At 35.3% G+C, this 27,471-nt stretch overlaps 2 protein-coding genes across 2 annotated transcripts in view; both read left to right on the top strand.

The window, feature by feature from the left end:
* Positions 1-27,471, top strand: part of LOC128228302 (cathepsin O-like) — a 27,660-nt gene extending 189 nt beyond the window's left edge. The window contains exons 2-9 of the mRNA XM_052939538.1: positions 203-302; positions 2,411-2,516; positions 19,430-19,495; positions 19,962-20,118; positions 21,192-21,310; positions 23,130-23,290; positions 25,434-25,526; positions 25,939-27,471. Of these exons, the coding sequence (XP_052795498.1) occupies positions 203-302; positions 2,411-2,516; positions 19,430-19,495; positions 19,962-20,118; positions 21,192-21,310; positions 23,130-23,290; positions 25,434-25,526; positions 25,939-25,979 (843 nt within the window). The 3' untranslated portion in view covers positions 25,980-27,471. The remainder of the gene's footprint in view (positions 1-202; positions 303-2,410; positions 2,517-19,429; positions 19,496-19,961; positions 20,119-21,191; positions 21,311-23,129; positions 23,291-25,433; positions 25,527-25,938) is intronic.
* On the top strand, positions 11,972-15,799 carry LOC128228301 (uncharacterized). The gene is made up of 2 exons (XM_052939537.1): positions 11,972-12,512; positions 13,418-15,799. Exons 1-2 carry the CDS (start codon positions 12,175-12,177, stop codon positions 14,760-14,762), a joined length of 1,683 nt encoding a protein of 560 aa, XP_052795497.1. The 5' UTR covers positions 11,972-12,174; the 3' UTR covers positions 14,763-15,799.

Genomic DNA, 27,471 nt, shown 5'->3' with positions numbered 1-27,471 from the left:
TATTGCTTTTTGACATTTACAGGGTTACACACCACTATTATTTATATATATTGAAGTTAAATCTTTGATCTATGTACATTTAAGGTTTGAAAGTTTACAGATAGTCAAATTACTTTTTTTGTCTTGATAGAAATGTGAAATGTGAAAGTTTTATTTCTATACTATATATAATCTTAATTGTTCTAAGTATTTTTTATTACAGATAAATTTTACAACAAAAGGCACCACCACTGGCACCAGTGTCAGTGAGGCTAAATATGGTCATACCAAGTTTTCACAATTGACAGATGATCAGTTTAAAGGTAAAGAATTCAGTGGATCAGGTAGCTTTTAGCCAGAGAATGTTGTTTGTTTAATTGTAGTCCATAGAAACAGCCGCTTCAGAGTCTTAGAACAATTTTTGTTTTTGCGACTCTACGTTAAGAGAACATAACTTATAATGAATGTCCGAATGTTAAAAACGTTCTCTATTCACGCATAATTGTGGCTATGTTTAACTGTAAAAGCAATGCAAAAGTATTTTGAAGGGTAACTATATAGTCATGAGACTGGCTTCTCTATATGTACCTTATCACGGACCTTTAAACCATGCATTGGCAACTCTCATCTGTGTTAATGCGATACTCTCAAACTCACGCGTGCAGCGGGATTTCATTCCGAGATCTTACTGTGTGGTCATTTTCGAGACGTCCGACATCGGCCGAATATATACATGTAGGAAAACATTAATTAAAATTGACTCAAATGCGCGGTATTTTCATTTGAGTTGATAATAGTCCAATTGAAACTGATTAAAATCACAGTTATTAATTATAATTAAATCTATAACGAACAAGGCATTATTAGCAGAGTTGGCGGAAATAACCGAAGATCGCCGTTTATCACCGATCGGAGATTAGGCGGAATTTTCCGAGCGCGCCCTAAGGATTGTGGGTAAATTCAGGGTTCGAATTTAGACTCGCATACTCGCAAAATGCGAGCGACATTTGGAAATTGCGAGTGACTTTTATTCAAGCTCGCAAAATTCTGCAAGTGGCTTTTTCTAGACCACAAAATGTTAAAAGGAAAGAAGAATAAACATGAACTTAATTCCGCTATGTAGTCGAGTGTAAACAGCCTATTAGTGGCATGTTTACACTACCGGTATAAAGAAGACAGTACGGAGTCACGCTCTAGTAGGTTTTCAAAAATAGAACAAATACGGAAAAGGCCGAGTTTTATCTCGAATCATTCCGGGATGCTCCGAGGCGTGCATAATACAAAGTAAATACGAATGACGTAATCACCTAGCTCAATCATTGGCTAAATTTAGCGCTTTTGCGCACTATATGTAAACCCCATCATCCTGTCAAAATGAATAGACTTCGTTGATCGATATATTTCATGGTCCAAAGTATCCACGCTACATTTACTGTTGCTTTTTTATTTTAAATTTATTATTTTATTGTTTTTAATACTTATAGACTTAATGAAATTTGTAGCGTGCTTGTCGAATGGGAATTAAATTACCCGATGGCGAGGGTAAATATACAAAGTGAACAATGTCAAATTATTGGACAGCTTTGTTATCAAAAAGCTGCCAGCATCAGACGAGTCTTTCCATACCCCCCAAATAGAATAAGCCATCAACAAGTTCTTGTAGTCGAGTCACTCAAGATTGATACTTTTTAATATTCATAATATGTCTTACGTGTTAATTTCTACTTTAATTATACAATATTATAAGGGAATAAAGCAAATAATAAAATTGCAAGTTGATTTGACATTTTGCGAGTTGCCTCAAAATGCACTCGCAAAATTTTGCGAGTGCTCCTCAAAGTTAAATTCAAACCCTGAAATTATTATTTCTTATCGTTTCACCGATATGGGGCAGTTGCCAATCCATGGTTTATAGGTCCATGACCTTATTTACCAAACAGTGCAGAGAATGCCAACCTGAAATACATTCAATGACGTTGCACCAGGCGCATCTGCTATATACATGAAAAGATTGTTTATTTCTCAATAAAGCATAGTTTTGTATTATTTTTGTTTGTCATTGGACAAAAAATTAAAATATATATGATATTACCACATTGGCAAAGTGTTTTTATCTGGTGACCCGGCAGGTTCACTAGCAAATTAGCTGTTGTAATCCTGTCAGAAAACTGCGTGTCTCAGTATCGCACCCTGCATTGTAAAAGAACCAACAATGTGAAGGTTAAGATTTGTTTACTTAAGACAAACACTTTTTTTTTTTTACTCTATTTTTCTTTGTTATATTTATATATTTAATTCTTACTGTCTTACCTACAAATGTTTTATTTGCTTTCAGGAATATTTTACTTTTGATTGCAATAAAAACATAGTATTCACCATTAATTTTGTGCTTTGTCAAATTATAACAAGCATGTAAATTATGTTTTAACAGAGCTATTCTTGAGTGACCTGAGACCAGTTAGCAGAAATACAGTCAAAAGAAAACCCCTGACACCAGAACATTTGAAACAGCTAAACATTCCACAGAAACTTGACTGGTACCATTTTTTTCTGAGCAATGCTAAAACATATGCTTTTTTCCCTAAGGCCACACCAAATTGATATTTCGTTCCGCGGATTTACCACTCCTATTTTTAGCTCTACTGGCCAAAGGCCAGAAGAGGTTATGCGATGGTAATGTGTACGTAGTATGTGCATCCGTGCGGTCGTGCATTCGTGCGTCTGTAAACAATTGCTTGTGAACACGATACAGTCTTCATTTTTGATTGTATCTCGATGAAACTTGTACAGTAGTTAGATATCCATTAGAGCTCGGTTCCTTTCGAAAACCAGCAAGATCCGCCCATGAACGCCTTGATTATGGGCCATGAAAGTTTTAAAGAAATGCTTTCTATTTTTAGCCAGGTCTGCATGAGCGAATTCTATTTTTAGCCAAGTTTACATGTACATGTAAATTCAAGTCTAGAATTAGGGAGACAATTTGCAAGACTAGGATTTTGAGAGACAATTTGCTTTTTGCTTCTGCAGTTGATTATGTGAATTACTCTGCCTTGTTCTTGTTGACAGCCCAAAGGCCATTTTTTAGCTTTAAGTTCTGTAGTTTGCGCATTCATCTTAACAAAATTGGTTGTGAATGTTTAATTTATGCACCTGGTGTCATTACTGGCCACACCCAGGGTTCACAAGTTTGGTAAACATAAATCTGGAAAGGTTTGAAGATCTTTTTGTGTGTTCGTGCATCCATCTCAGCACAACTGATTGTGAATGTTTGTTCAAATTGATCAATGTTGTCCTAGGGTGCCCTTGACTTTGACCAACTTTTTTTAACTTTTAAAACTACAGAAATTTTTACTATGAGTACAGTTTTGAAAGCATTTTTTTTTGTCGGATGACTTTTACTTTGCACGTATTAAAATAGTTCATGCAGCTAATCTGCTTACAATACTTTCTGGGCTCAGATGTTGAACGTGCTACGTTTTCAGGTAACCCAAACACAAAACATAAACTATATGTCAGTTGCCTTTTACCCATACATACATGCTCTGGATTGATATGACCACAAAAGCTATGCCAGTAGAGCATAGGCCCTTTTGGGCCTCTAGTTTTGAAAATGTAAAAAAAATATTTTTATTTTTTTTGTGCGCCCGCACCTCCATTTTGATCGCCAAGCAGATTTTTTTCAGGTAATAATTTATTAAAAGGCTAAAAATAATCAAGTTTAATTTTTCTACGCTTTTTGTAAAGGGAAGTTACCGATGCGTAGTGTTTTTATACTGTATATCGATCGGTTTAGCATGGGTTCAATAAATTCAATCAAAATGGCCGCTTCCGGTATAAACAATGTGGCTCGAAGTTTGGAAATTAAATCTTATTTTTGACAATAAATATGTTTTGAGCATGCTTGAAGTCATTGTTGATCGTCTCATGCACTAAAGGATCATTATTTAAAGCAATCATTATGCAATAAAGCATATGTATCTGAGACTGGTAGCGATTATATTGCGTAATTAGTGACTCGTTTTAAATGGAAATCGGAATGATCAACTTAGTACCATTTTATTCAAGTCATAATACAAGGGACCAACATCATACCTCGTTACGACGATGCTGAAGATGTCACAGGTGAACTCAACTGGAACATGAGTCATTGTATGGTCCAAATTGATGTATCAAGCTCATTTTTGATCATATTCTGACAAAGCAACAGTTTTGAACAAATATCTTTTCACAAATAGCGATATAAACACTGGTCTGGATATACCTCAACATAAGTAAGCCTAAATTTATCACCTTTATTTTGTTTTTATTTGCAACATAATCCGGGATTGTAATGCACTTGTCAATTGTAACCACTGCCCCGCCCACCCCTCGCCCTTGTTCCAGGGGTATACCAGGGACAGCAGAGGCATATTGAAAATAGTCGGGAATGGGCCTCACATAGGTATTCGGGGTTGCGGGGCCATTTGGCAGGGATTTTACCAGCAGTGTGTCCCTGCAGGTCGGGTATTTTACCCGGGTTTTGAGAGACCGGAAGTCAAAGTCCCCGCTATTCTGGACTTGGGGGGGGGGGGGCGTATACAATTGGCTGGTGCATAAAAACATCTAAATAACCAAAATAAGTACTCTGAAAAATACCCTTGTTCTTTTTGTTTTAATAAGCACATGTCATTGCATTTCCTGTGATAATAAAAACAAAATTTAGTCTATGTTATATGGAGTCTGATGTTTGATGATGCCAGTGTGTAAGTGATCATTTTTTACAAATCCAAAATCAATCCTAAGTTATGTCTAAATACAGTTGCATATTATGTTAAACTGATTCAGGTAGATTTATATAAGTCGTTTCAAACTTTACTAAAAGCAGGGTTATTTATTATTATGAATGATCGTCATATTAAAGTATGTTTTAATTATATAAGAAATTAGATTTATCCATATAATGTTTGTACTAAACATGGATGAATAAAAAGTATGTTTTCCGACATTTTCCCAATGTCCATTAGAGGTTCAGTTCAAGATGGCATTAAAATGGCTTTAAGGGCAATTATTTTGAACAATCTTTCTTATTTATATTGAATATAAGGAAAAATATATTTTTCGCTCTTCGCTCGCTTCGGTTTTTATGAAAACTGACAAAAAAAAAAATATATATCGCTCGCTCCAATTTTTTTTGGCAAAAATCCGAGGAACTAAACATTAATTTGGTGTGGTCTAATGTGAAAATAAAAATCCTATTTTTTGTTTGAATGTTGTCTTTTTAAAATTAGACTCACAAACTGTTTCTAGTTTGACTATTCAAATGATATTAGAGCTATACTACTCACCCTGGCCTCAGCACAACACCTTGGTTAAGGTTTTGCATGTAAACTCTTTTAATCAATACCACTGCCAAAACAGGTTTCGCATTAAAATTTTAGACACAAGTTTACATCCATCCAACCTTCTTAATAAATCAAATAAGATAACTCTACCTTGCCTGTAATGCAAATTATGGCCCCTTATTATTCAAGTGAAAAATTCTAGTAAAGAGTTTGCATGTAAGCTTGTTGATGTCGATATCTCAGCAACTACATGATGTATTGCATTGAGACTTTATGCAATAGTTCTCAACCGGTACTTTATAATCCATTAAGATAACTCTTTTTTGCATATAATGCTCTTTTGACCCCGTATTATTTAGCTTAAAAATTCTGGTTAAGTTTTTGCATGTAACCACACAAACCGGTAAGTAAATATCTCCGCAACTTCTTGACATATCGACCATCATTAATCAAGTTAGATTACCCTGTTTTGTATAAAATGCATATATTAAAAGGTTCTTTTATTGTTCGTCTTGGAAGTTCTGGTGAAGGTTTTGCATGACTCCGGTATAAACTACGGCATGTTGTCTCTGTGACAGGTCTTGTTAATATTTATAATATTAAAAAATTGGAAGGAAGTGTAAAAAATTTGGAGGAAGTGTTATTTACCAGAGGGGCTCGTGGGTCTATTATTTTTAGCTAGACTGTAATGAAGAATAAGGAGAGCTTTACCATTCACCCTAGTGTCGCTGTCAGCGTCACAGCTTGGTTAAGGTTTTGCATCTAAGCACCTTAAAGTAAATATCTCAGCAAATACATCAAGTATTGCATTGAAACTTTAGATATTCGTTCCAAACCTACTTAATTAATGAAGTATGATAACACTACCATGTATGTCATGTTTTTTTTTACCGTAAACGTTTACAAATTTGCAGACCGGTCACAGTAACGATAAAGGTCAGCACGCACGACAATATTCCCAGTATTCTCCGTGTCATGTGTAGTTAGCGATGGCAGATTCAACAGGCAAACGGTTGACTCGGCTTTGTTCATATTTCTGCAAACATTCTAAAGTTGTTTTGATTATTGTAGTGTTTGTAGATTAACATTTAGTAACGTTATGTTAAAATAGGAAAATAGCTACACCAACAGGTCTACAAATATTTGTAAATATGAACAGTCACTAAAATTCTGCCTTATAACATGCTGATTTACCATAATTTGCTTTGTTCCTGAAGTTAAATAGACTATAGTAAACATGAATTTCTAAATAATGATATTTTTACTATTGTTTGACATTTACCCCCTTGACAGGAACCCCTGATAAAAATAGAAAATCAAGATGTGAAAACTTGTGTGTTAAAGGTGAAAATACGAATGAAAGATAGGATTTTTTTTTTGTTGGATTAATTTACGCAAAGATTTATGATATACAGGTGTAGCTGAAAGGCACATTTGCACGATTACCACCCTTTGTTATAAATTGGTCATTTGCATTAACAAAGTTAAATGTCTGGCGATGTATTTCAAAGGTTAGTTTTACATTTCAGAGTGAGACTTATTTATTGCATACAAATATTTTATTAGCCACAATAATAATTAAAGGAATCATGTTAAACATTATTTATTAACTGGTAGTTGTTTTCATAAAGAGTATTAGTAAAAATAGAGCTGTCTCCCTTCAAGTTTTCGCAAAGTGTATTATACCTGTTTTACACATATTTTATTAATAATGAACTCGTCAGCCCGGGGAGTATATAACCGCGTCGCTTAGCTGAAAGATTTATTCTGTGTTTGACCACCGTCATTTTTGAAGGCAAATAATTAGATTCTTGACCTTCTGGCTGTTTAGTATTTACAGAGCATTGCAATCTGTGGGATAAAAAGGCACCAGAAACTTGACATTTATAGAGTAATCTAGCATTCCAGTTCAAGTAGCCAGATACATAGAGCATTGCGATCTAGTCTGGTGAACAGAGCTGGTGGCTAGAAAACTCTAGTAAGCCTCATACCTGGCATCTGCGTTGACCACAGGGCATTGCGATCTGTGCTTTGACAAAGGTTCAGGTATTTTGCATCGCCAAAAAATAAGCTCCCGTAAGAGAAAGCCATTCATCATTAAACTTACCAATCATTTTTCGAATCATTTGTTTCAATCATAAGGCAAAGTAGTCTGAGGAAAATTTATATAAGAGCGATCCATATAAGCTCTACGACACCGATTGAACATACAGCCGGCACGTTACACAGGTAAACAATTAGATCAATTTGGATACTGACTATTTATACATGACTAGAATAATACCTGCATGATGTTCATTCATCCGTATAACTTGTACAATGACTCAATGAAACATGTAGATATCTACTGTATAAGTTGTGTACAGACAGGATTTACTTCTGAAAAAAAAATCTGAAAACGTGGGAGCCTTATCCACACTGTGTATTGTGAAACAAGTTCCAGTTTTCACTCAGTTTTGGGAAAAAGAGCACTGCAGTGGAAATCTCTTATCTGTTTTATTTGCATGTTAAACAAAGGCATAATTTAATGTGACAATCATTGAAGCTAGAGTAATGTGCCTTGCTGTACATGCGCATATTGTCTCTAGCAACATATGACAATATTTACATTCGCCTAGTCCTTTGTATAGACATAACTTGATGTTCATATTGTATAACATGCCAGGAGTTATGACATCATTGTTTACTTCAATATTGTGCTCGGATTGGATAAGTGCGATGTCATATGTACAAAAATCAGCTATTCTTTATACAAACGTATGTTGTCAGTTACAATTTTTTTACGAACAAATACTCAATTGCAGAAAATACTGCTAATTTGTAATTGTAAGGAATAATGATTTAAAATAAAAATACAAGATTTCTTGTGTCTATGCTGTATGAACACAGTAGGGGGCGCATTCAAATGTCTAAGAAGTGCTAGCGTTCATGTAATTTGCTGGTGTACCCTAATGCGTTAATACAGCATTAATGCAAGAAAAAATGCAATCAATCCTAAAATCAAGCTAACGCAGACAACAACACCAAGGCTATGGCAAGCCTATAACAATATCTTGACTTATTGCATTCCAAAAAACCCCTAGAAATTGCATTTTGAAAAAGCTCTTGTCTCCCCCATTGTGTGGTCGTAGGTGAAAAATAATCGATGATGGACATGAAATTTGTACTTTTGGACTGGAAAAGAACAAAAATCTATAATAATGATATATATACATATGTAAACAAAATATTGGGGTCATCTACTGGTCATGAGCAGCCTGCATACCAAGTTCCTGGGTCTAAGTATGAAGTTCCTGTGTCCAAGCGTTCTTTAGTTATTGAGCAGAAAGAAGTGTGACATACGGACAAATTTGTTTTTTCACTTGAAGGTCACTGTGACCTCGACCTACTGAGCTAAAAATCAATAGGGGTCGCCTGCTAATTAAGACCAACTAGCAAACCGAGTATGAAGTTCCTCGGCCTAAGCATTTTTTAATTATTCAGTGGAAACTGTTATTTTACCTCAAGGTCATTGCAACCCTACTGGCCTGAAAAAAATAGGTAATCTACTAATCATGACCAACTGGCATACCAAGTTCCTTGATGCAAGCATTCTTTAGTTATTGAGCGGAAACCATCTTTTAACCTCACGGTCACTGCGACCTATACTGCGACCTTGACCTTTGACCTACCAATCCCAAGATCAATCAGGGTCATCAACTAGTCATGACCAGTTGACATACCAATTATGAAGTTCCTAGGTGTAAGCATTCTTAAGTTATTCAGCGGAAACTCTTTTTTTTCACCTCAATGTCACTGCAACCTTGGCCTTTGACCTACTGATCACAGAATAAATAGGGGTCATCTACTAGTCAAACATGAAGTTTCTGGATGCATTACCTTATACAGTTATTGAATGAATAAGACCTTGACCTTTGACCTACTGATCTCAAGATCACTAGGGGTCATATACTGGTCATGACCAACCTGCATACAAAATATGAAGTTCCTGGGTCTTAGTGTTCTCAAGTTATTGAGCAGAAACAAAGTGTTACGTACAGACTGACTGACTGACTGTCTGACTGACTGATGTACAGGGTAAAATCAATATATCTCCCAATGCATTTGGGGAGACATAAAAACCACTAGCTGGAAAAAAAAACTTGCCCCAGTTTTTGAAAATTCTCAAGTATTTACTGAATTGAGGACACTTTTCTTAAAATTCCTGTATATAATGTAAAAGGAAAGAAAAGAAATTCTTGATATTTTATATTGTGATTTATAATAATACTTCTTATTATTTTTTAACCAAAATATGGGTACAATATCTCAATGAAGTCATTAAATATAACTAACTATATGCAAAAAACAATGTAGTTCAACTTCAAAGCTTTTCCACTCAAGTAAATTTCTTGCGAAACAGGTAAGGAGGACGTGTAATTTGTGTTGATACAAACATTAAGTGAGGAAAATGTTTGGTTGCAAACAAAATGGCGGATTTATAAAGAAAAGTACCAATTCTGGTACAAACTTTTGCCTTGTAAGTGGACTTTTTCTTCATATTTTGAAAAATATACATGTATGAGTGGCAAATAGCATATTCTTCAATCAGCATCTTAGTTTGGAGACAGCCTGCTTGACTATTTTGCCCCTTTAAAGTTTAGCATTGGAAAGTTTAAGTGAAACAATTGCATGGATCACAGTAAATTAGATTATGCAAAAACCGTAACCAGAATTTCTAAGTGAATTAAAAATGGGGCAAAATTTGCATTATGTGCAAAGAGTTTTACTTGATTGTATCAAGTTTTACTGCAATGCATCAAGTAGTTGCTGAGATAATGACTTATATGTGCTTTACATTCAAAACCTTATCCAAGTTGAATAATAAAAGGCCATATATAATTTGCATTACATATAAAACAAGAGTAACTGACTTGATTAGTTAAGTAGGTTGGGTTCAGATATAAATATGTTTCTATTACATTCAAGCAAAGTTTAAACAATTGCATGTCCCTTGGCACAATGATGCTACTAGTTCCTGGGAGGCGACACTTATCAGTGTTTTAAATCACTATTAACCCTTGAGAAATATCTAGCAATGGACACACCTTTTAAAATCAGACGAGTGCTCGCGCACTTTAGATGCTCAAGCCACAAGTTAAACATTGAAATAGGTAGACACAATAATGTTCAATGTGAAAGTCAAATTTGTTCACATTGTTTCAGGTAATTAAACATTCAGGTAATTGAAAATGAATTCCATGCCTTTTTTGAGTGCAAACAATATGAGGAAATACGAATAAACATGATCTTTATAACTGGTATAGAGAAATCAAATTTCATTTATTTGTTTAATGAGCAGTAACGATATAGCTTTGTCAAACATGTTACATATTTTATCAAATTAAGACTGCAGTAGATAATAGATAAAACATAAAGCAGTCAGTAATTCAGGGTGGCACAGATAATATTATTGAAACATTTGTTGATGTTGTATTCTATTTGACTTATTCTACCTAACATGCAAAACCGTAACCAGAATTTGTAAGTCTAATAATTTGAATTACCGGTATATGCAAATTAGAATGATCCAACTTGAAGTTTCATATATTTTTAGCTCTACTGGCCAAAGGCCAGAAGAGCTTATGCGATGGTAATGTGTACGTAGTATGTGCATCCGTGCGGTCGTGCGTCTGTAAACAATTGCTTGTGAACACGATACAGTCTTCAGTTTTGATTGTATCTCGATGAAACTTGTACAGTATATAGATATCCATTAGAGCTCGGTTCAGTATATAGATATCCATTAGAGCTCGGTTCCTTTCGAAAACCAGCCAGATCCGTCCATAAATGCCTAGATTATAGGCCATGAAAGTTTTAAAGAAATGCTTTCTATTTTTAGCCAGGTCTGCATGAGCGAATTCTATTTTTAGCCAAGTTTACATGTACATGTAAATTCAAGTCTAGAGTTAAGGGAGACAATTTGCAAGTCTAGGATTTTGAGAGACAATTTGCTTTTTGCTTCTGCAGCTGATTTTGTGAATTACTCTGCCTTGTTCTTGTTGAAAGCCCAAAGGCCATTTTTTAGCTTTAAGTTCTGTAGTTTGCACATTCATCTTAACAAAATTGGTTGTGAATGTTTAAGTTCTGCACCTGGTGTCATTACTGGCCACACCCAGGGTTCACAGGTTTGGTAAACATAAATCTGGAAAGGTTTGAAAATCTTTTTGTGTGTTCGTGCATCCATCTCAGCACAATTGATTGTGAATGTTTGTTCAAATTGATCAATGTTGTCCTAGGATGCCCTTGACTTTGACCTTTTGACCAACTTTTTTTAACTTCTAAAACTACAGAAATTTTTACTATGAGTACAGTTTTGAAAGCATTTTTTTTTTTTGTCAGATGACTTTTACTTGGCACATATTAAAATAGTTCATGCAACTAATCTGCTTACAATACTTTCTGGGCTCAGATGTTGAACGTGCTACTTTTTCAGGTAACCCAAACACAAAACATAAAGTATATGTCTGTTGCCTTTTGCTCATACATACATGCTCTGGATTGATATGACCATAAAAGCCATGCCAGTAGAGCATAGGCCCTTTTGGGCCTCTTGTTGTTTTATAAATTCACTGCTATTTCAAAAGCAAATGGCATGCTTAATGTAATACCCAATCTTACAGCTTTCTTATGGACTGTCTCAACTATCTGAAGGTATTAAACTTCCTGTTTATGAATCAAGGAAGTAAAGACTAAAGTGATATAAAGTATTCAAATCACAATAGGCGATGAGATCAAAACGTTCTGATAAATGTTAAAAAAAAAGTTGAAATGATTTAAACACATTAAAAAAACACTTGAAAAAGTGGAATACTTCAACTAAATAAATCTCAAAATGGCTTCAAAACATAGGACATCATTGAAAGATTCAGTGTTAAATGCCTCTGATGAGATACATGACTTTTCCTGTTCCACCTGTAAAGATGATAATCTCAATATCGAGGCCAAGCATTTCTGTGGGGACTGCTCAAAATATTACTGTGACAAGTGCCTGACCTTCCATACTAAATTACACAAGCGCCATAATGTGTTGGGACGTAAAGATGTGGACAAGTGGGTGGGGCAGGGTGACACGTTGGTTATGTGCGACCTTCACCCTCTCAAGGTCTTGGAACTGCTTTGTGACGATCATGCTGAGCTCTGTTGTACCCTCTGTGTGTCCTTAAACCATAGGTGAGTGCTTAGTTTTACCATTCATAAATATTTATTGTAAGCATGAAGAAATAAAAGGCTAAAAGGCACATACCAATATTATTCTGGGATGCAAACGAATATTCCAATATTCGATCAAAGTTGAGCAAATAAACCTAGTGCTTGCAGCTGCGCTGTTGTTTGTAAAGTTCTTACGTCTTGTTTTTACGATTAGCAGAGGCTAGAACGGGATGACAATACACTGCACATGTGTCATATGTCAATAGCAACCCATCGCTGGGTTGTATAAATAGACCTTGTAATTGTACAATAACTAGCCACAAGACAAGTGACGTTCTGTAAGTTTAAATGATTTTCGGCACATCAAAAATTACCATGCCAATTAAGGATTTAAGGAATCAGCCTTCACACTAAAGTGATGACTTGCCTCATTCCTGCCAACAAACTCTGACAGATGCACTTGTCTGCAAACGTTGAAGTTTTTTACCTATTACTTGTTTAAAAAGTGTTTGTCAACTCAGTTTATTTGAAATTCTGACTGTCTATATTTAGACCAACGCATATTCATATCATTTCTAGGTTCCGACTGAATATATTTAACACTCTGCAATGAATAATTGTATTTTGACAGCAATGGAAATATTTGACATACAATAATAAGGAAATTGTTGGTTATATAACAAATGTTAATAGTTTACTACAACTTCTAAAAAATTCATTGGTGATCAAAAATCCAAATAGATATTCGATTAAAAAATATACCGAATATTCTATATATATATTATACCATTCATTTACATCCCTAATTTTGACTAATAAAAAGAGGCATGAAGATGCAATCCAATTTTGGGGTACCGATAGTTTAATTTTTGTGATTGCAAATGAGTACTAATCAGTTAATGTTTTCCCTTTAATAATTCTAACAGGATGTGCAGAAGCATCAGCTTGATATCTGACCTGGCTAAGGGTGTATACAAATTGGCCGACTTCAAGCAGCTCCCAGCCAATATTACGAAGATAACAGCCAGCCTGAACCAGATGAGAGAGACTAGAAATAAGAACCAGAACTCCCTGAAGGCTTCAGGCAAGTTCATGCTGACAAAGATCAAAGCCCTGAGAAAGGCATTGAACCAGCTGTTAGATAAGCTAGAGAAGAGGACAGTGGAACAGATGGACAGTGTCCTGGCTGAGCTGGATGGGTCACTACAGAAGGATATTGACCATTGTGACCTCCTACATGACCAGCTCAAGGCCTTACTGGACACCATCCAAGCATGTGGCAATGACAGTGAGTCACACTCTTACATTGGCTACAGAAAATGCCAGGACAAGATGGAAGAGGCCAACAAACTATTCCTGGAGATGGCCACCAAACCAGAGATGACTGTCATGTTAAAGCCCGACACAGAAGCTAATCAACTTCTGTCAGACCTGACGACACTGGGGAGCATTAAGCTGTTTCATACTAACCAGGTTTTTAAGGTGAAAGGAAAGAAAACATTTGAAGCCAAATTAAGCACAGACCACACTGTCTGTGATATTCTTGCTATTACAGAGCTTCCAGGTGGAGAGATTGTTCTGTTAGACAATAACAATTGCAGAGCAAAGGTATTAAACAGCAAATACAAAGTGACATCCCACTGTAATCTCCCCGAGTATCCATGGGACATCTGCCATATCTCAAACGATCAAGTGGCAGTAGCTGTGGACGATGCGACTGGCAGACAAGAGGTCCACTTTCTCACTGTGTTAGCTGGCACGATCAAGATGACCAGGAAGATCTCAGTTGACCATAGGTGTTTCTCCATCAGGCACCATAGGGGCCAGCTGTATGTGGGCTCTCTCACTGCCCTGAACCTCTACACCACTGGAGGTAAACTGATAAAGAAGATATATGAGGACACAACCAAGCGATGTACAGTGAACCACTTTGCCTTAAGCACAGATGGCACAAACATCATCATTCCAGCCTCCAGCCACCAGAAGGTTATCACCATTGACAACAAGGGCAACATTCTAGCCACACTGAAGGACCAAGACTTCAACTTTCCCAAAAGTGTTTACGTGAGTGAGGGTGGGCATGTGTTTGTGTGTTCAACTAAGTCCCACACAATCGTGCAGGTTGACCAAGAAGGTAAAAAGAAGCTGGCCACACTGGTCAGACAGAGAGATGGCATCAGCTTTCCAAAGGCAGTCTTGTACAGCAGTCAGGCTGGTGGTCTTATTGTGGGGGGAGCGCAGAATGACATTCTGGTGGTGGACCTACAGTAGAGACTGTCAGTTGTTAATAATTTGGTACACAGTGGAAAGTGATAAACATGAATAAGTTATCATAATTATGAAATATATATTCATTGTAAATACTTAAGTAGTTTTTAGCTCACCACAGCACAAAGTGCTCAAGGTGAGCTATTGTGATCAGTCTTTGTCCGGCATCTGTCCGGCAATCCCTCCGTTCATCCGTCAACAATCATCAACAATTGCTTAAAATACATCTCCTCTAAAACTACCTGGCCAAATTCAATGAAACTTCACAGGAATCTTCCCTCTACAAAAATACAAGGGGTCATGGTTGATCAACATCAACAACAACAAAATGGCTGACTTCCTGTTTTGCTTTAAAAGACATCTCCTCTGAAACTACAAGTCCAAATTCAATGAAACTTTACAGGAAGCTTCCTTGGGTGACCCTCTAAAAAAATACAACAAGGGGTCACGATTGATCAACAAAAAAACAACAACAGCAACAACAACAAAAAGACTGACTTCCTGTTTTGCTTTAAAAAACCCATCTCCTCTGAAACTACCAGTCCAAATTCAATGAAACTTTACAGGAAGCTTCCTGGGGTGACCCTCTACAAAAATACAACAAGGGGTCACGATTGAACAGCAACAACAACAAAATGGCCAACTTCCTATTTTGCTTAAAAAAACAAGTCCTCTGAAACTACAAGTCCAAATTCAATGAAACTTTACAGGAAGCTTCCTTTGATGACACTCTACAAAAATACAACAAGGGGTCACGATTGATCAGCAACAACAACAAAATGGCCAACTTCCTATTTTGCTTAAAAAAACAAGTCCTCTGAAACTACAAGTCCAAATTCAATGAAAGTTTACTGGAAGCTTCCTTTGATGACACTCTACAAAAATACAACAAGGGGTCACGATTGATCAGCAACAACAACAACAACAGGAACAACAACGAAATGGCCAACTTCCTGTTTTGCTTTAAAAAAACATCTCCTCTAATACTACCAGTCCAAATTCAATGAAACTTTACAGGAAGCCTCCTTGGGTGACTCTCTTACTTACTGTTTTGCTTTAAAAAAAATCTTTGAAACTATCCGGCAAAATTCAATGAAAATTTACAGGAAGCTTCATTACATGACCCTTTACAAATATAAAACAATGCATCGTCATCAGTAAAGATATGTTTAAATTGCAACATTTGTATTAGTGCTTTATCAAGGAGTTGTGGCCCTTTCCTTAGGTGAGCGTTTTAGGGCCATCATGGCCCTCTTGTTTTAAAATATCACCATTGAACTATTCATGCTTAACTTCATTTGAAAAATTGTAAATTGACTAACTATGATACGAAAGCTACTTGTTAATGGCTTCATAGGGTGTGAATGTGTCATTTTGCTGATAGGGCAGCAAGGAGAAAAAGCAATTATCAGATACATTGCGTGATGACACAATCTAATATGCTGCCATGAGTCGAGAGTGTACGGTTAATTTGCTGAAGTACCTATGCAGGCTACTGAGCAGACTGTAGTTATAAATTGTATGACTTTTTAGACTGATTTTAAAGATTTATAAACTTCATAATAATGAGATCAGTCTTCTATTTCATTCATCATGATGCCTCTGTTCTGCATTACTTGGCTCGAGTACTGAAGTGTGCTACATCATCAAATTTTACAAACATCATGAAGCTGTGTTTAACAGAAGAGCCATGAACCATGCAACAATTATTTTAAAACATTATGTTGCATCTTACCTACTTAAGTATTCATACTATTACATATTCTTACATATTCATCAATAAATAAAACTGAAAATTACTTGTCATCTGTGATATTGTGAGTTTAATCCATAATTATTTTGTTTTTTGCTGTCACATCATTTGAGCCACATCGCGCGATTTTGGGCCTTCGGTCATATAATTGCTATTATAATGTTTTAAGGTATTTGAATAAAGTGATATTTCAGGAAGAAATTCTGAAATTTTCATGATGTTATCACTTTAATTGCATAGATACGTTTTTACAAGTGAGACCATGTATTGCGCATTTTGAGTACTAAATTTGACGTCATTCACATGACGTCGTTACGAAAGCACATTACTCAAATTACGTGCAAAATTAACATATAATATTACAACTAGCTTATAATTTAAATTATTTTCTTATCACAGAATCTTTAAGGAACATAAATTAAGATAAAAATGATGAATCATTATTGTTTTTAATACATGTGGCCGTTTTAAACACAGACTAGTATTGCAGTCAAATTATGTTGGGACGGAATCCACAGTTGCTATGGAAACATGAGTAAGCCAATGGTCATAAATCCTTGAGAAAATGATGCACTTATGACAAACCTTTGAAAGAAAGAAGTCTGGAAGAAATTAATATACATAGAAAAAATCATTATTTTGGGTAATTTTTATTAATGACTATTTCATTTGTAAAAATTATGGCCAAAGGCTCAAAATCGCGCGATGATGCTCATTTGTAAGTCATTTACTTGCTGCTTTGATTTTTGCAATAAATTTATTGAGCTATCATTTACCTTAGAAACCTATTTAACCAGTTTAAAATGTTTACATGAGATAAATTTCAGAACTAATGATGTCTTAATTTGTATCTTTTAAGATTAAATAACTTTTCTGGTACAAATGTCCGCTATGGCTACATTTAGTTGACATAACTTTATTTACATCTTGTGCATTTAACATGAGAAGTACGTAGTTCTGTGCACCCTGTGCGCGCAGCTGTGCAGTCAATGTTGACAACTTTAACATAGAAAGCACACAGATATGTGCATATATCGCACAGCTGTGCAGTCTTTGTTTATATCTTTTGCGTTTTAGATGGGAAAATGCACATGGTGTGAAAGAGTACAGGTCTGTGCACTTAGAGCACACAGCTGTGCACTCTTTGTTTATAATCTGCATTATATGCAAAATACAGTAACCTTACTTGGTTATTTAAGTAGGATGGATGGTTGAGCAGCGTTGTATGCAAAACATCAAGTAGTTACTGAGATACTAACCTGTGTGCTCACATTGAAAACCTTAACCAAAACTTCTAAGTCGAGTAATAAAGGGCAATAATTTGCATTATATGCAAGAGAGAGTTATCGAATTTAATCAATTAAGTAGGTTGGATAGTTTGTCTAAAGTTTCAATGCAATACATGATGCATTTGCTGGGATATTGAGTTAAAAGTGGATACATGCAAAACATAAAACAGAACTTCTAAGTTGAATAATAAAGGGCCATAATTTTCATTTTTAGCCTGATTTTTCATCGAAAAATTACAGTGTATAGAAAGGCGAAAACCCTGGCGGGCATGCGGTCGGACGGGCGTTAACAATTCTGTGTTAAAGTTTTCATTTTATGTAATAAAATAAAGAGTTTTTATCCAATGTTTATCAACCTTGGTCAGACTATTTGTCGGCATGTTATCTTGAATATTCGTGAATATGGGTCATCTCAGGTCAAAAACTGGGTCACTAGGTCAAATCTTTAAAAAATATATTTCACGGTAATAAATTCAACAATTTTTATCAAATCTTGATGAAACATGGTCAGAATGCTTGTCTGCATTATATCTTGCATATTTTTTAATATGGGTCAACCCAGGTCAAAATCTAGGTCACTAGGTCAAATCTTAGGAAAAATATTTCCACGTCATAAATTCAACAATTTTTTTGAAATCTTTATGAAACTTTGTCAATATATTTGTCTGCATAATATCTTGAAATTTCTTTAGTATGGTCATACCCGGTCAAAATCTAGGTCACAAGGTCAAATCTTAAGACAAAGAATTCCACGGTCATAAATATTCATTATTTTTTGTCAGATCTTTATGAATCTTGGTCAGAATGTTTGTCTTCATGTTGTCTTAAACATTTGTGAATATGGGTCACCTCAGATTAAAAAATAGGTCACAAGGTCAAATCTTAGGAAATATGTCATAAGAAAATTTCTGTGCTTACCAAACCTATCAATATCAGTCAACAACTAAATTCAATTGCTATTTTATAAACGCACATCCTAATCATGAATTTCATATCGACCCATATTTTTCAAAAATTTAAATTTTAATTAACTTTAAAAATATTTGTGTTCATGAAATCTTAGATGATAAAGTGTGTCATCTGGGGTCAAAAACAAGGTCTCTGGGACAGATCTTATTGGAAAAGCTGATGTATTTATAAAATGTTCATTTTACCTCACACAAATAGAATAGTTTCTGTTGATCAGGTTTTATGTATGAACGATATCTCCGATAAGTATAAATATTGGTCTTTTTGGTTAAAAATACTAGTTCACTAACTCAAATCCTAGGTTTGCAAAATTGCATCGTCAAATAAAAAATTCAGCTTTAATGCGGCGTTGCTCATAATTTGCATCTTATACAAAACAATGATCTTAACTTGTGTAAATGTGGGAGCTTTAATCAATGCATGTATTATACAAGCACTTTTTTCAAATTTTATAAATATGAGCACTTCTAATATCAACTTTGAAATTAAGAGTTTTAGTGGTCAGTTTAGGCACAGTGTATTTGATATTGATAACTTATATGACAATGAATTTGTGACAATTGCTAGATGTTTGACTGAAAAGTCTGATCGTACGATATTTTGATGCACACTCGTAGGTGAGATTGACCCAATACCATTTATACACTCTTTGTTTCCAGGAGGACCAAACTTGGCTACAATGTTATCTCCCCTGTGAAAAACCAGAACAAATGTGGAGGATGCTGGTACATGTGCACTGTTTTGATTTAGATTAAGTATAGTAGGGTAAGGATAAAGGTTCTTTGGAATTTGATCTGGAAATATTAAGAGAACCTGTATGATAAAAAAGCTGCTACAAATAATTGCTTTTCATATATAACCTAAGGATTGGCTTACGAAGCTTAGGTTTATTAACCTTATCAAAGAAATCTTTTTAAGATTGAATGTCATTTTTTCATTTTCAATGCATTCGGAAAACATGAAATTTTGCTTCAGAGACCTACTTTTTATTTAAAACATTGAGCTATAACAGTGATCAAAATTCGCCCTAGTCTGATGATTTACGCTTAGTTTGTTTGGCATTTTACATAGGAATGAAATTCATGCTATTGCCTAAAAAATCAAAATTCTTACCCTGCTGTATAAACAACTTTAGTTCATAGTAATACTTTATATTTTAAATAAAAAAACTTTTATATATCCCATAACCAGGGCATTCAGCACAGTTGAGACGGTGGAAAGCATGTATGCCATAGCAACAGGAAAGGCCCCGACCCCATTGGCTGTACAGGAAGTAATTGACTGCGCATACCCAAACTGGGGTTGTAGTGGCGGTGATACCTGTGTGGCCCTCGATTGGATGACTAAAGTATTTCAGCTTTGATATAGTTTGCTTTGTATGATATTGTTATTTTTGTCTATGTGGGTGTGTTGGGTAGGCAGCACTACTTCAGAGGTCAACATCAGAGCAATGACCTGATTTTAAAAAGCATTTTCAGTTAAAAAGAATTGAACCAAATAGGAAAAGAGTAGGAAAGGTTTAGCCCCACCCCAATAGTCCACATGTTTTTTACTGTTTTGTTTAATATGCAAAAATATACCATACATACATGTGTCCCTCATTGTTTATGTATGTAGGTTGGTCGGTATATCAGTGTATTGTAATGAAAAATAAGTTTTAAGACATTCGCGGCCCATATCATAATTTTGGTCGGTCCAGACCTCGCCAAAACTATCACATGGATTGCTGACGGCATGAAAATGCTGAGTGCTGCTATTCAATTTTCACAACTAAGAAAAATGAGCACCTTAATTATTTGATTTGTTCAATAAAACATATCAAAAGTGCTTTAAAAATTAGTGAATGGTTATTTAAAATGTTTGGTATAATATAAGAAATATAACACACCACTTCAGGCCATATGGCATTATAAGGACCAGTCAGTCAGTCCCCAAAGGTGAATGGACCTTGACTAACATCTTGGTCCATATACACCTTCAGGGACTGACAGACTGGTCCTTTTAATATCATATGATCCTAAGGGAAGTGTAATATTCTTAACTTTCATCCTCTCTGCGAGGCATCAAAATACTAGCTATGGGAGTATAAAGAAGAGCTCTCTGGTAACATACTGATGCATAGGATATGTTTTTAAGCATTTAGAGCTAAAAGCTAAGCTAAAAAAAACATGGATACAATATAAACTTGTCCACTGGCTGTCATCCTTCAACATATTTTTTCTATTGATTTTTCACAGGAAGTAATTGTATTGTATTGAACAACAAACAAACAAAAATAGACCACCAACCAAAAAAAGTACTTGTGGTTATGGGTATTTTTGTTGGTCATGAAATCCTAAACAATGAATTATTCAGTGTGGCCTTACGATAATTCCTTTCACAGACTTATTACAAATTTAAAACTTTGTTTCTCTGTCACAGGGGACACCATTAGTATCAGAGGCTGTGTATCCACTGAGGGACGAATCAGACTTTTGTACAATCATCACCAACAAGACAAGGGGGATTAAAGTGTTTGTCAAGTCTTACACTTGCAATAGGTATAAAATATTCACTTGTCACGTTATTGATGAAACTATTTTGAGTTATTGTCAAAGCCTTGGTGTTATCAGCATCATCACCATCATTATCCATAGCGTCATCGTCATTGTCTTCTTCATCATTGTCCGTAGCATTATCATCATTGACATTGTTGTCATCATCATTGTCCATAGCATTATCATCATTATCATTGTTGTCATCATCATTGTCCGTAGAATTATCATCATTGTCATTGTTGTCATCATCATTGTCCGTAGCATTATCATCATTGTCATTGTTGTCATCATCATTATCCGTAGCATTATCATCATTGTCATTGTTGTCATCATCATTGTCCGTAGCATTATCATCATTGTCATTGTTGTCATCATCATTGTCCGTAGCATTATCATCATTGTCATTGTTGTCATCATCATTGTCCGTAGCATTATCATCATTATCATTGTTGTCATCATCATTGTCCGTATCATTATCATCATTGTCATTGTTGTCATCATCATTGTCCGTAGCATTATCATCATAGTCATCAGCATCATCATCATTTTGTCAGCATCATTATAGTGCAAAACCATAACCTTGGCCATAACTCCAAAAAAGCCCAAAATTTTCAAATAATAATTGGTACACATTTTGCAAGATACAAAATGCACATTTGTAGCAAGGCCCATAAGTCAGACTTTAAATATTGTGAGTTATGCTTCTTTGTCATTGATAAAAATCAGACAAGTGTTGATGTCCAATCCAGGGTGCACTTGTTTGGTATATATTCAAGTTCTAACACAGGCTTCTATGGAGCAAGTTTTTATAGCCAGACAGCAGAGTTTTATTTAAAAAATAAGTTTTATTTCGGACATAGAAAAAAACAAGGCAAACAATATCCAAAATATTTTCATTAAAAAGGCAGCAAAATGTGTCTTTGTGATCAACCACATGTTTGGACCAATAACAAGCGTTTGCCAATTAGAAGATATCAAGTGTTCATCGTAGCGAAACAAAGCAGATGATCGCCATAGTCCGATGGTTGTGAACTTGTCACTTTTATTGGGGTGTCATCAACAGACAAAAAATCAGTCAGTCGAATACCTTATGTTGAATATTAGTGATTCTGACTCGATTCTGTCTGAAGTTCTTACAACCACGCTTATAAGACGGGCCTCCTACTTTCGGGTTAAAATTGGGACCCAATTTCCCCATCTTATAAGTGGAGAAATACAGTAGACATGATAATTAGGCATAGGGTTGTTTTCACCATTAAATGCAAAATTTCGAACAAAAAGCAAAAGCACAACATATTTTATGTTAGCTTATCACCACGGATTAAATATTTATATATAAGTACTTTCAAAGATTCATTAAACTAGGAAAGAATAAAAATAAAAACATGTGGTTTTGAGGCTTGATTCCGTAACTCAGACTTAATCAAAGCGTTCCTTATATGGGCTTGGCACTATTGTGGGTTATGACCTATTTTGTAAATTCCTCTATTTTCTACTCCAGGGGGTTATCAGATGATTGCTTGCAGTCTTGGCAAGTTCTTTCTGCATTAGATGCTTAAATATGGCAGAACTATGAAGGGGGGAATAATCCAGTACACTATGAGTTAAATATTTATTTTATGTAAGACTACATACTACATTTACCTCTTCTTTGTTATTCCGGGGTCTTGTCTTAGGATTGATAGCTGGAGCTTTTACAGTCTGGGTCAGTCGTTTCTGTGCAAGATGCTTAAACATGGCAGAACTAACAAGAGCAAATAACTCAATACACTATGAGTTAATTTTTTATTTAGCTTAAGACTACCTTTCTATAACATTCCAGGGGCTTGCCAGAGGATCGCTTGCTGGAGCTTTTACAGTCCGGGCCAGTCGTTGCAGCGGTAGATGCTAAAACATGGCAGAACTACCAAGGGGGGATAATCCAGTATCATTGCGAGAGTCATATCAACCATGCTGTACAGATTGTAGGATATGATTTAACAGGTTAGACATCACAATATGATTAGGGCATAATGTCTCATATGATCATCATATGATTATGATGACTTGTACATGTATGATTTGGAATTTGAAAACTTCATGTATGCCTTTTTATGCCGCGAAGGTGGGCATATTAAAATCGCACCGTCCGTCCGTCCGTCTGTCCGTCCGTCCGTCCGTCCGTCCGTCCGGCTCTGTAACTTTCCCTTGTATGGACAGATTTTAAAATAACTTGCCATATGGGTACCACATACCAAGACGATGTGTCGCGTGCAAGACCCGTGTCCCTACCTCAAAGGTCAAGGTCACACTTAGTGTTTATTCACCATAGAGTGCTGCATATAAGGACATAGAGTATAGGTTGTCGTGTCCGGGCTGTAACTTTCCCTTGTATGGACAGATTTTAAAATAACTTGCCAAATGTGTTCCACATACCAAGACGCCGTGTCGCGTGCAAAACCCATGTCCCTACCTCAAAGGTCAAGGTCACACTTAGTGTTTATTCACAATGGAGTGCTGCATATAAGGACATAGAGTATAGGTTGTCGTGTCCGGGCTGTTACTTTCTCTTGTATGGACAGATTTTAAAATAACTTGCCACATGTGTTCCACATACCAAGAAGATGTGTCGGGTGCAAGACCCGTGTCCCTACCTCAAAGGTCAAGGTCACACTTAGTGTTTATTTACAATGGAGTGCTGCTTATAAGGACATAGAGTATAGGTTGTCCTGTCCGGGCTGTAACTTTCCCTTGTATGGACAGATTTTAAAATCACTTGCCACATGTGTTCCATATACCAAGATGACGTGTCGCGTGCAAAACCCTTGTCCCTACCTTAAAGGTCAAGGTCACACTTAGTGTTTATTCACAATGGAGTGCTGCATATGAGGACATAGAGCATAGGTTGTCGTGTCCGGGCTGTAACTTTCTCTTGTATGGACAGATTTTAAAATAACTTGCCACATGTGTTCCACATACCAAGACGACGTGTCGGGTGCAAGACCCGTGTCCCTACCTCAAAGGTCAAGGTCACACATAGTGTTTATTCACAATGGAGTGCTGCATATAAGGACATAGAGTATAGGTTGTCGTGTCCGGGCTGTAACTTTCCCTTGTATGGACAGATTTTAAAATAACTTGCCACATGTGTTCCACATACCAAGACAAGGTGTCGCGTGCAAGACCCGTGTCCCTACCTCAAAGGTCAAGGTCAAGGTTTATTCACAATGGAGTGCTGCATACAAGGACATAGGGTATAGGTTGTCGTGTCCGGGCTGTAACTTTCCCTTGTATGGACAGATTTTAAAATAACTTGCTACATGTGTTCCACATACGAAGACGACGTGTCCTGTGCAAGACCCATGTCCCTACCTCTAAGGTGAAAGATACACTAAGTGTTTATTCACAAGGGAATTCTGAATATAAGGACATAACAGTGTAGGTTGTCAAGTACGGGTGGTATTTTTTTATGTTCAGAGGCAATTTAAAATAACTTGCCATATGTATTTGACACATAAAGGCAAGATCAACTTTTCATGTACTGACCTTGTTCGTAGGTCAATGTCACATTCGGGGGCATTCGTCACATACTGTGACAGCTCTTGTTTTTCTTTTTTTTTAAAGGTTAATGGTATTTTTCAATGGTACAATTTTGGTTCTTACATCTTTCTATTGTATTTAAAGGTCAAAATTTAATTTTAAAAACCGAAGTACTTGAACAACAGTTGGTTTAGTGAAATATTTTTGTTTAACATGTAAAACATGATAGGTTTTTTTACTTTTCAAAGATAAAGGTCAAAGCTTTTGTCATAGCCTTGTTGCCATCATTGGCTTGTATAGAGGTTAATTATCGACCATAACTCGATAAAATAAAACATTAACAGGACATTTAGTACAGATGTTCACTATGATAAAATGTCTATTCTGTTCTATGACAGTAGGAATATTGTTGCAAGACATATAACTCTAGCTAAATTGTTGTTGAGTAATGATCCTTGATTATCTGAGAAAAATATTGATGAGTGATGATGAACGATGATGAGTGATGATGAACGATGATGAGTGATGATGAACGATGACATCGGTTTGTATGTAATTGTGTCTTGGTCTGTTCAAATTACATATCCTTAAAAAAAAATTCTTGCAGGTCCAGTGCCTTATTACATTGTGCGGAATTCCTGGGGTACAGACTTCGGACATTCTGGATATCTGTATATCAAAGTGGGGGATAACCTCTGTGGTTTGTAACTCCCTATGTATCAAGTCAATTAGATTAAAACCTCTTCAATGAAAAAATCCCTGAATAATTGTGCATAATATAATCATGCATGGTTTGTAAGCACCTAATATGGTGTAGTAAATAGATGTGGGGGTGGGTGGGGTAACTTCTGGGGGTTGGTTTCGCCCTATGTATAAATTCACTGATATAAAACCTCTTAAATAAAAAGATCCCTGCATAGTTTTGCATAATATCAAAAATCAAACAGTTTATAAGCACTCAATAGTGTTTATACAGTAAATAGTTACATAAACTTTTCTTTGAAACAATATGTACAATATTATTATGAACGTTTTTTGCATGTGTTATCTGACATTCATAATACAGCAGAATTTAACATTTCAAAATAAGGTAATTCTTTTCTTTTTCATAGGAATAGCAGAAGAAGTGTCAACAGTGTCTGTGTACCTCTGACCCAGTGTGTAGATGCAAGGAAGGTAACTCTGTAAGGTTTGCTCAATCAATACAATGGAGTTAGCTGGAGTTGTTCCCCTTCAGATAAGTTGTGATAAGGTGATGTGACCATATAGGGAATAAAAAGTAATAGTGTGCGGAACAGCTGGATTTGTTTTTAAGACATAAACAAAACTTTAACCATACAGTGCCTTGTAAACATAGTCATATTTTTATGACAAGAACATTATGCTATTTATGAATTTTATGCACTCAGGAAGAGTGTATGTAAAATGCTTTTGTGTTTGTGATTGTATGACATAATATATTTGGTATCATGAATTGGTGCTATTGATACTGTTTAAGAAATTGCTAAAATTAAAAAAAAACTATTTTTACATAATAAATACTAATTTTGGAAATAACAAAGACTTCAGTTCCTTACAACCCATATTGTGTTCCCAGAATAGTCTCTTAGCTATTACAATAATATAAATGGGGTTTTCAATTATTTATTTTTTTAATTCATTTCATTTTTTTGTTGGCAATATTTGTTGTGTGTACGTATATTTTATGAAGCCACTGGAGTTGGCCCCAGTGAGAGTATCAGTTTTGTAGGGTCATGGGGCATAGGACGCAGACAGGATGTGTAGCCTTAGCCCCAATATAACGAAAAAACTCAAGTCAAATCTAAATCTCAGATTCAACTCAATTTACCACATAGTTTGATTCAAATTTTACATAATTTTATACTTTTTGAAAACATACTTGAAAAAATATGCTGATAATTTTTTTTTCAAAGAAAATAACAATTCTAGAGCAAAAAATATAATTGAGTCATAGTTAAAAATTAGTTCATAGTATTCAAATAATTTTTTGGCTGTTTCATATTTTACCATTGGAATCATGACTCTAGGTTTTAATCAAAACATTCTATAATAGAATGTGCTCTTATAAGGTGTAAAAACATATAAGAACTATATATAAGAACTTTTCATGTTGACTTACTTACTGGTATTGTAAATGAGTTGAGATTGGGATTAAACTTAAGTATTTTTATTATATATTGGCCTGGACCCTTATTCACTAATATCTTGAGTTTGAGACAAATTTTAATTTTGATGTAAAAATGCTATTACAGAAGCATATATGGCCAAGATTTTAATTTTGATGTAAAAATGCCATTACAGAAGCATTTATGGCCAAGATTTTAATTTTGATTTAAAAATGCTATTACAGAAGCATATTTGGCCAAGATTTTAATTTTGATGTAAAAATGCTATTACAGAAGCATATATGGTCAAAATTACTGTATCTGTTACAAAGAATCCATTCAACTATCGGGCACACATATTGTCAAAATCAGGTTTTTTTTTATAGATATTTTGATACATTGAAGAATTCAGTTTTCTTAGTTAAAGTCTCAGACGCAAGATGTTTGTGAATATGGGCCCAGGTTAGAGAAACACTCTATATATATATATATATACTGTATATGCTAAAGAAATAAAAA

The sequence above is a fragment of the Mya arenaria genome, chromosome 3 (assembly GCF_026914265.1).
Source record: "Mya arenaria isolate MELC-2E11 chromosome 3, ASM2691426v1".
Classification (NCBI taxonomy): domain Eukaryota; kingdom Metazoa; phylum Mollusca; class Bivalvia; order Myida; family Myidae; genus Mya; species Mya arenaria.
The sequence above is the reverse complement of the archived record's forward strand: the minus strand, read 5'-3'. Positions and strand labels throughout refer to the sequence as shown.

Bases quoted from the DNA above. Each gene is read 5' to 3' on its own strand.
- LOC128228301 (XM_052939537.1), top strand. From the start codon at position 12,175: ATGGCTTCAAAACATAGGACATCATTGAAAGATTCAGTGTTAAATGCC. The intron at 12,513-13,417 runs GTGAGTGCTTAG...TAATTCTAACAG, and splicing joins TGTGTGTCCTTAAACCATAG to GATGTGCAGAAGCATCAGCT.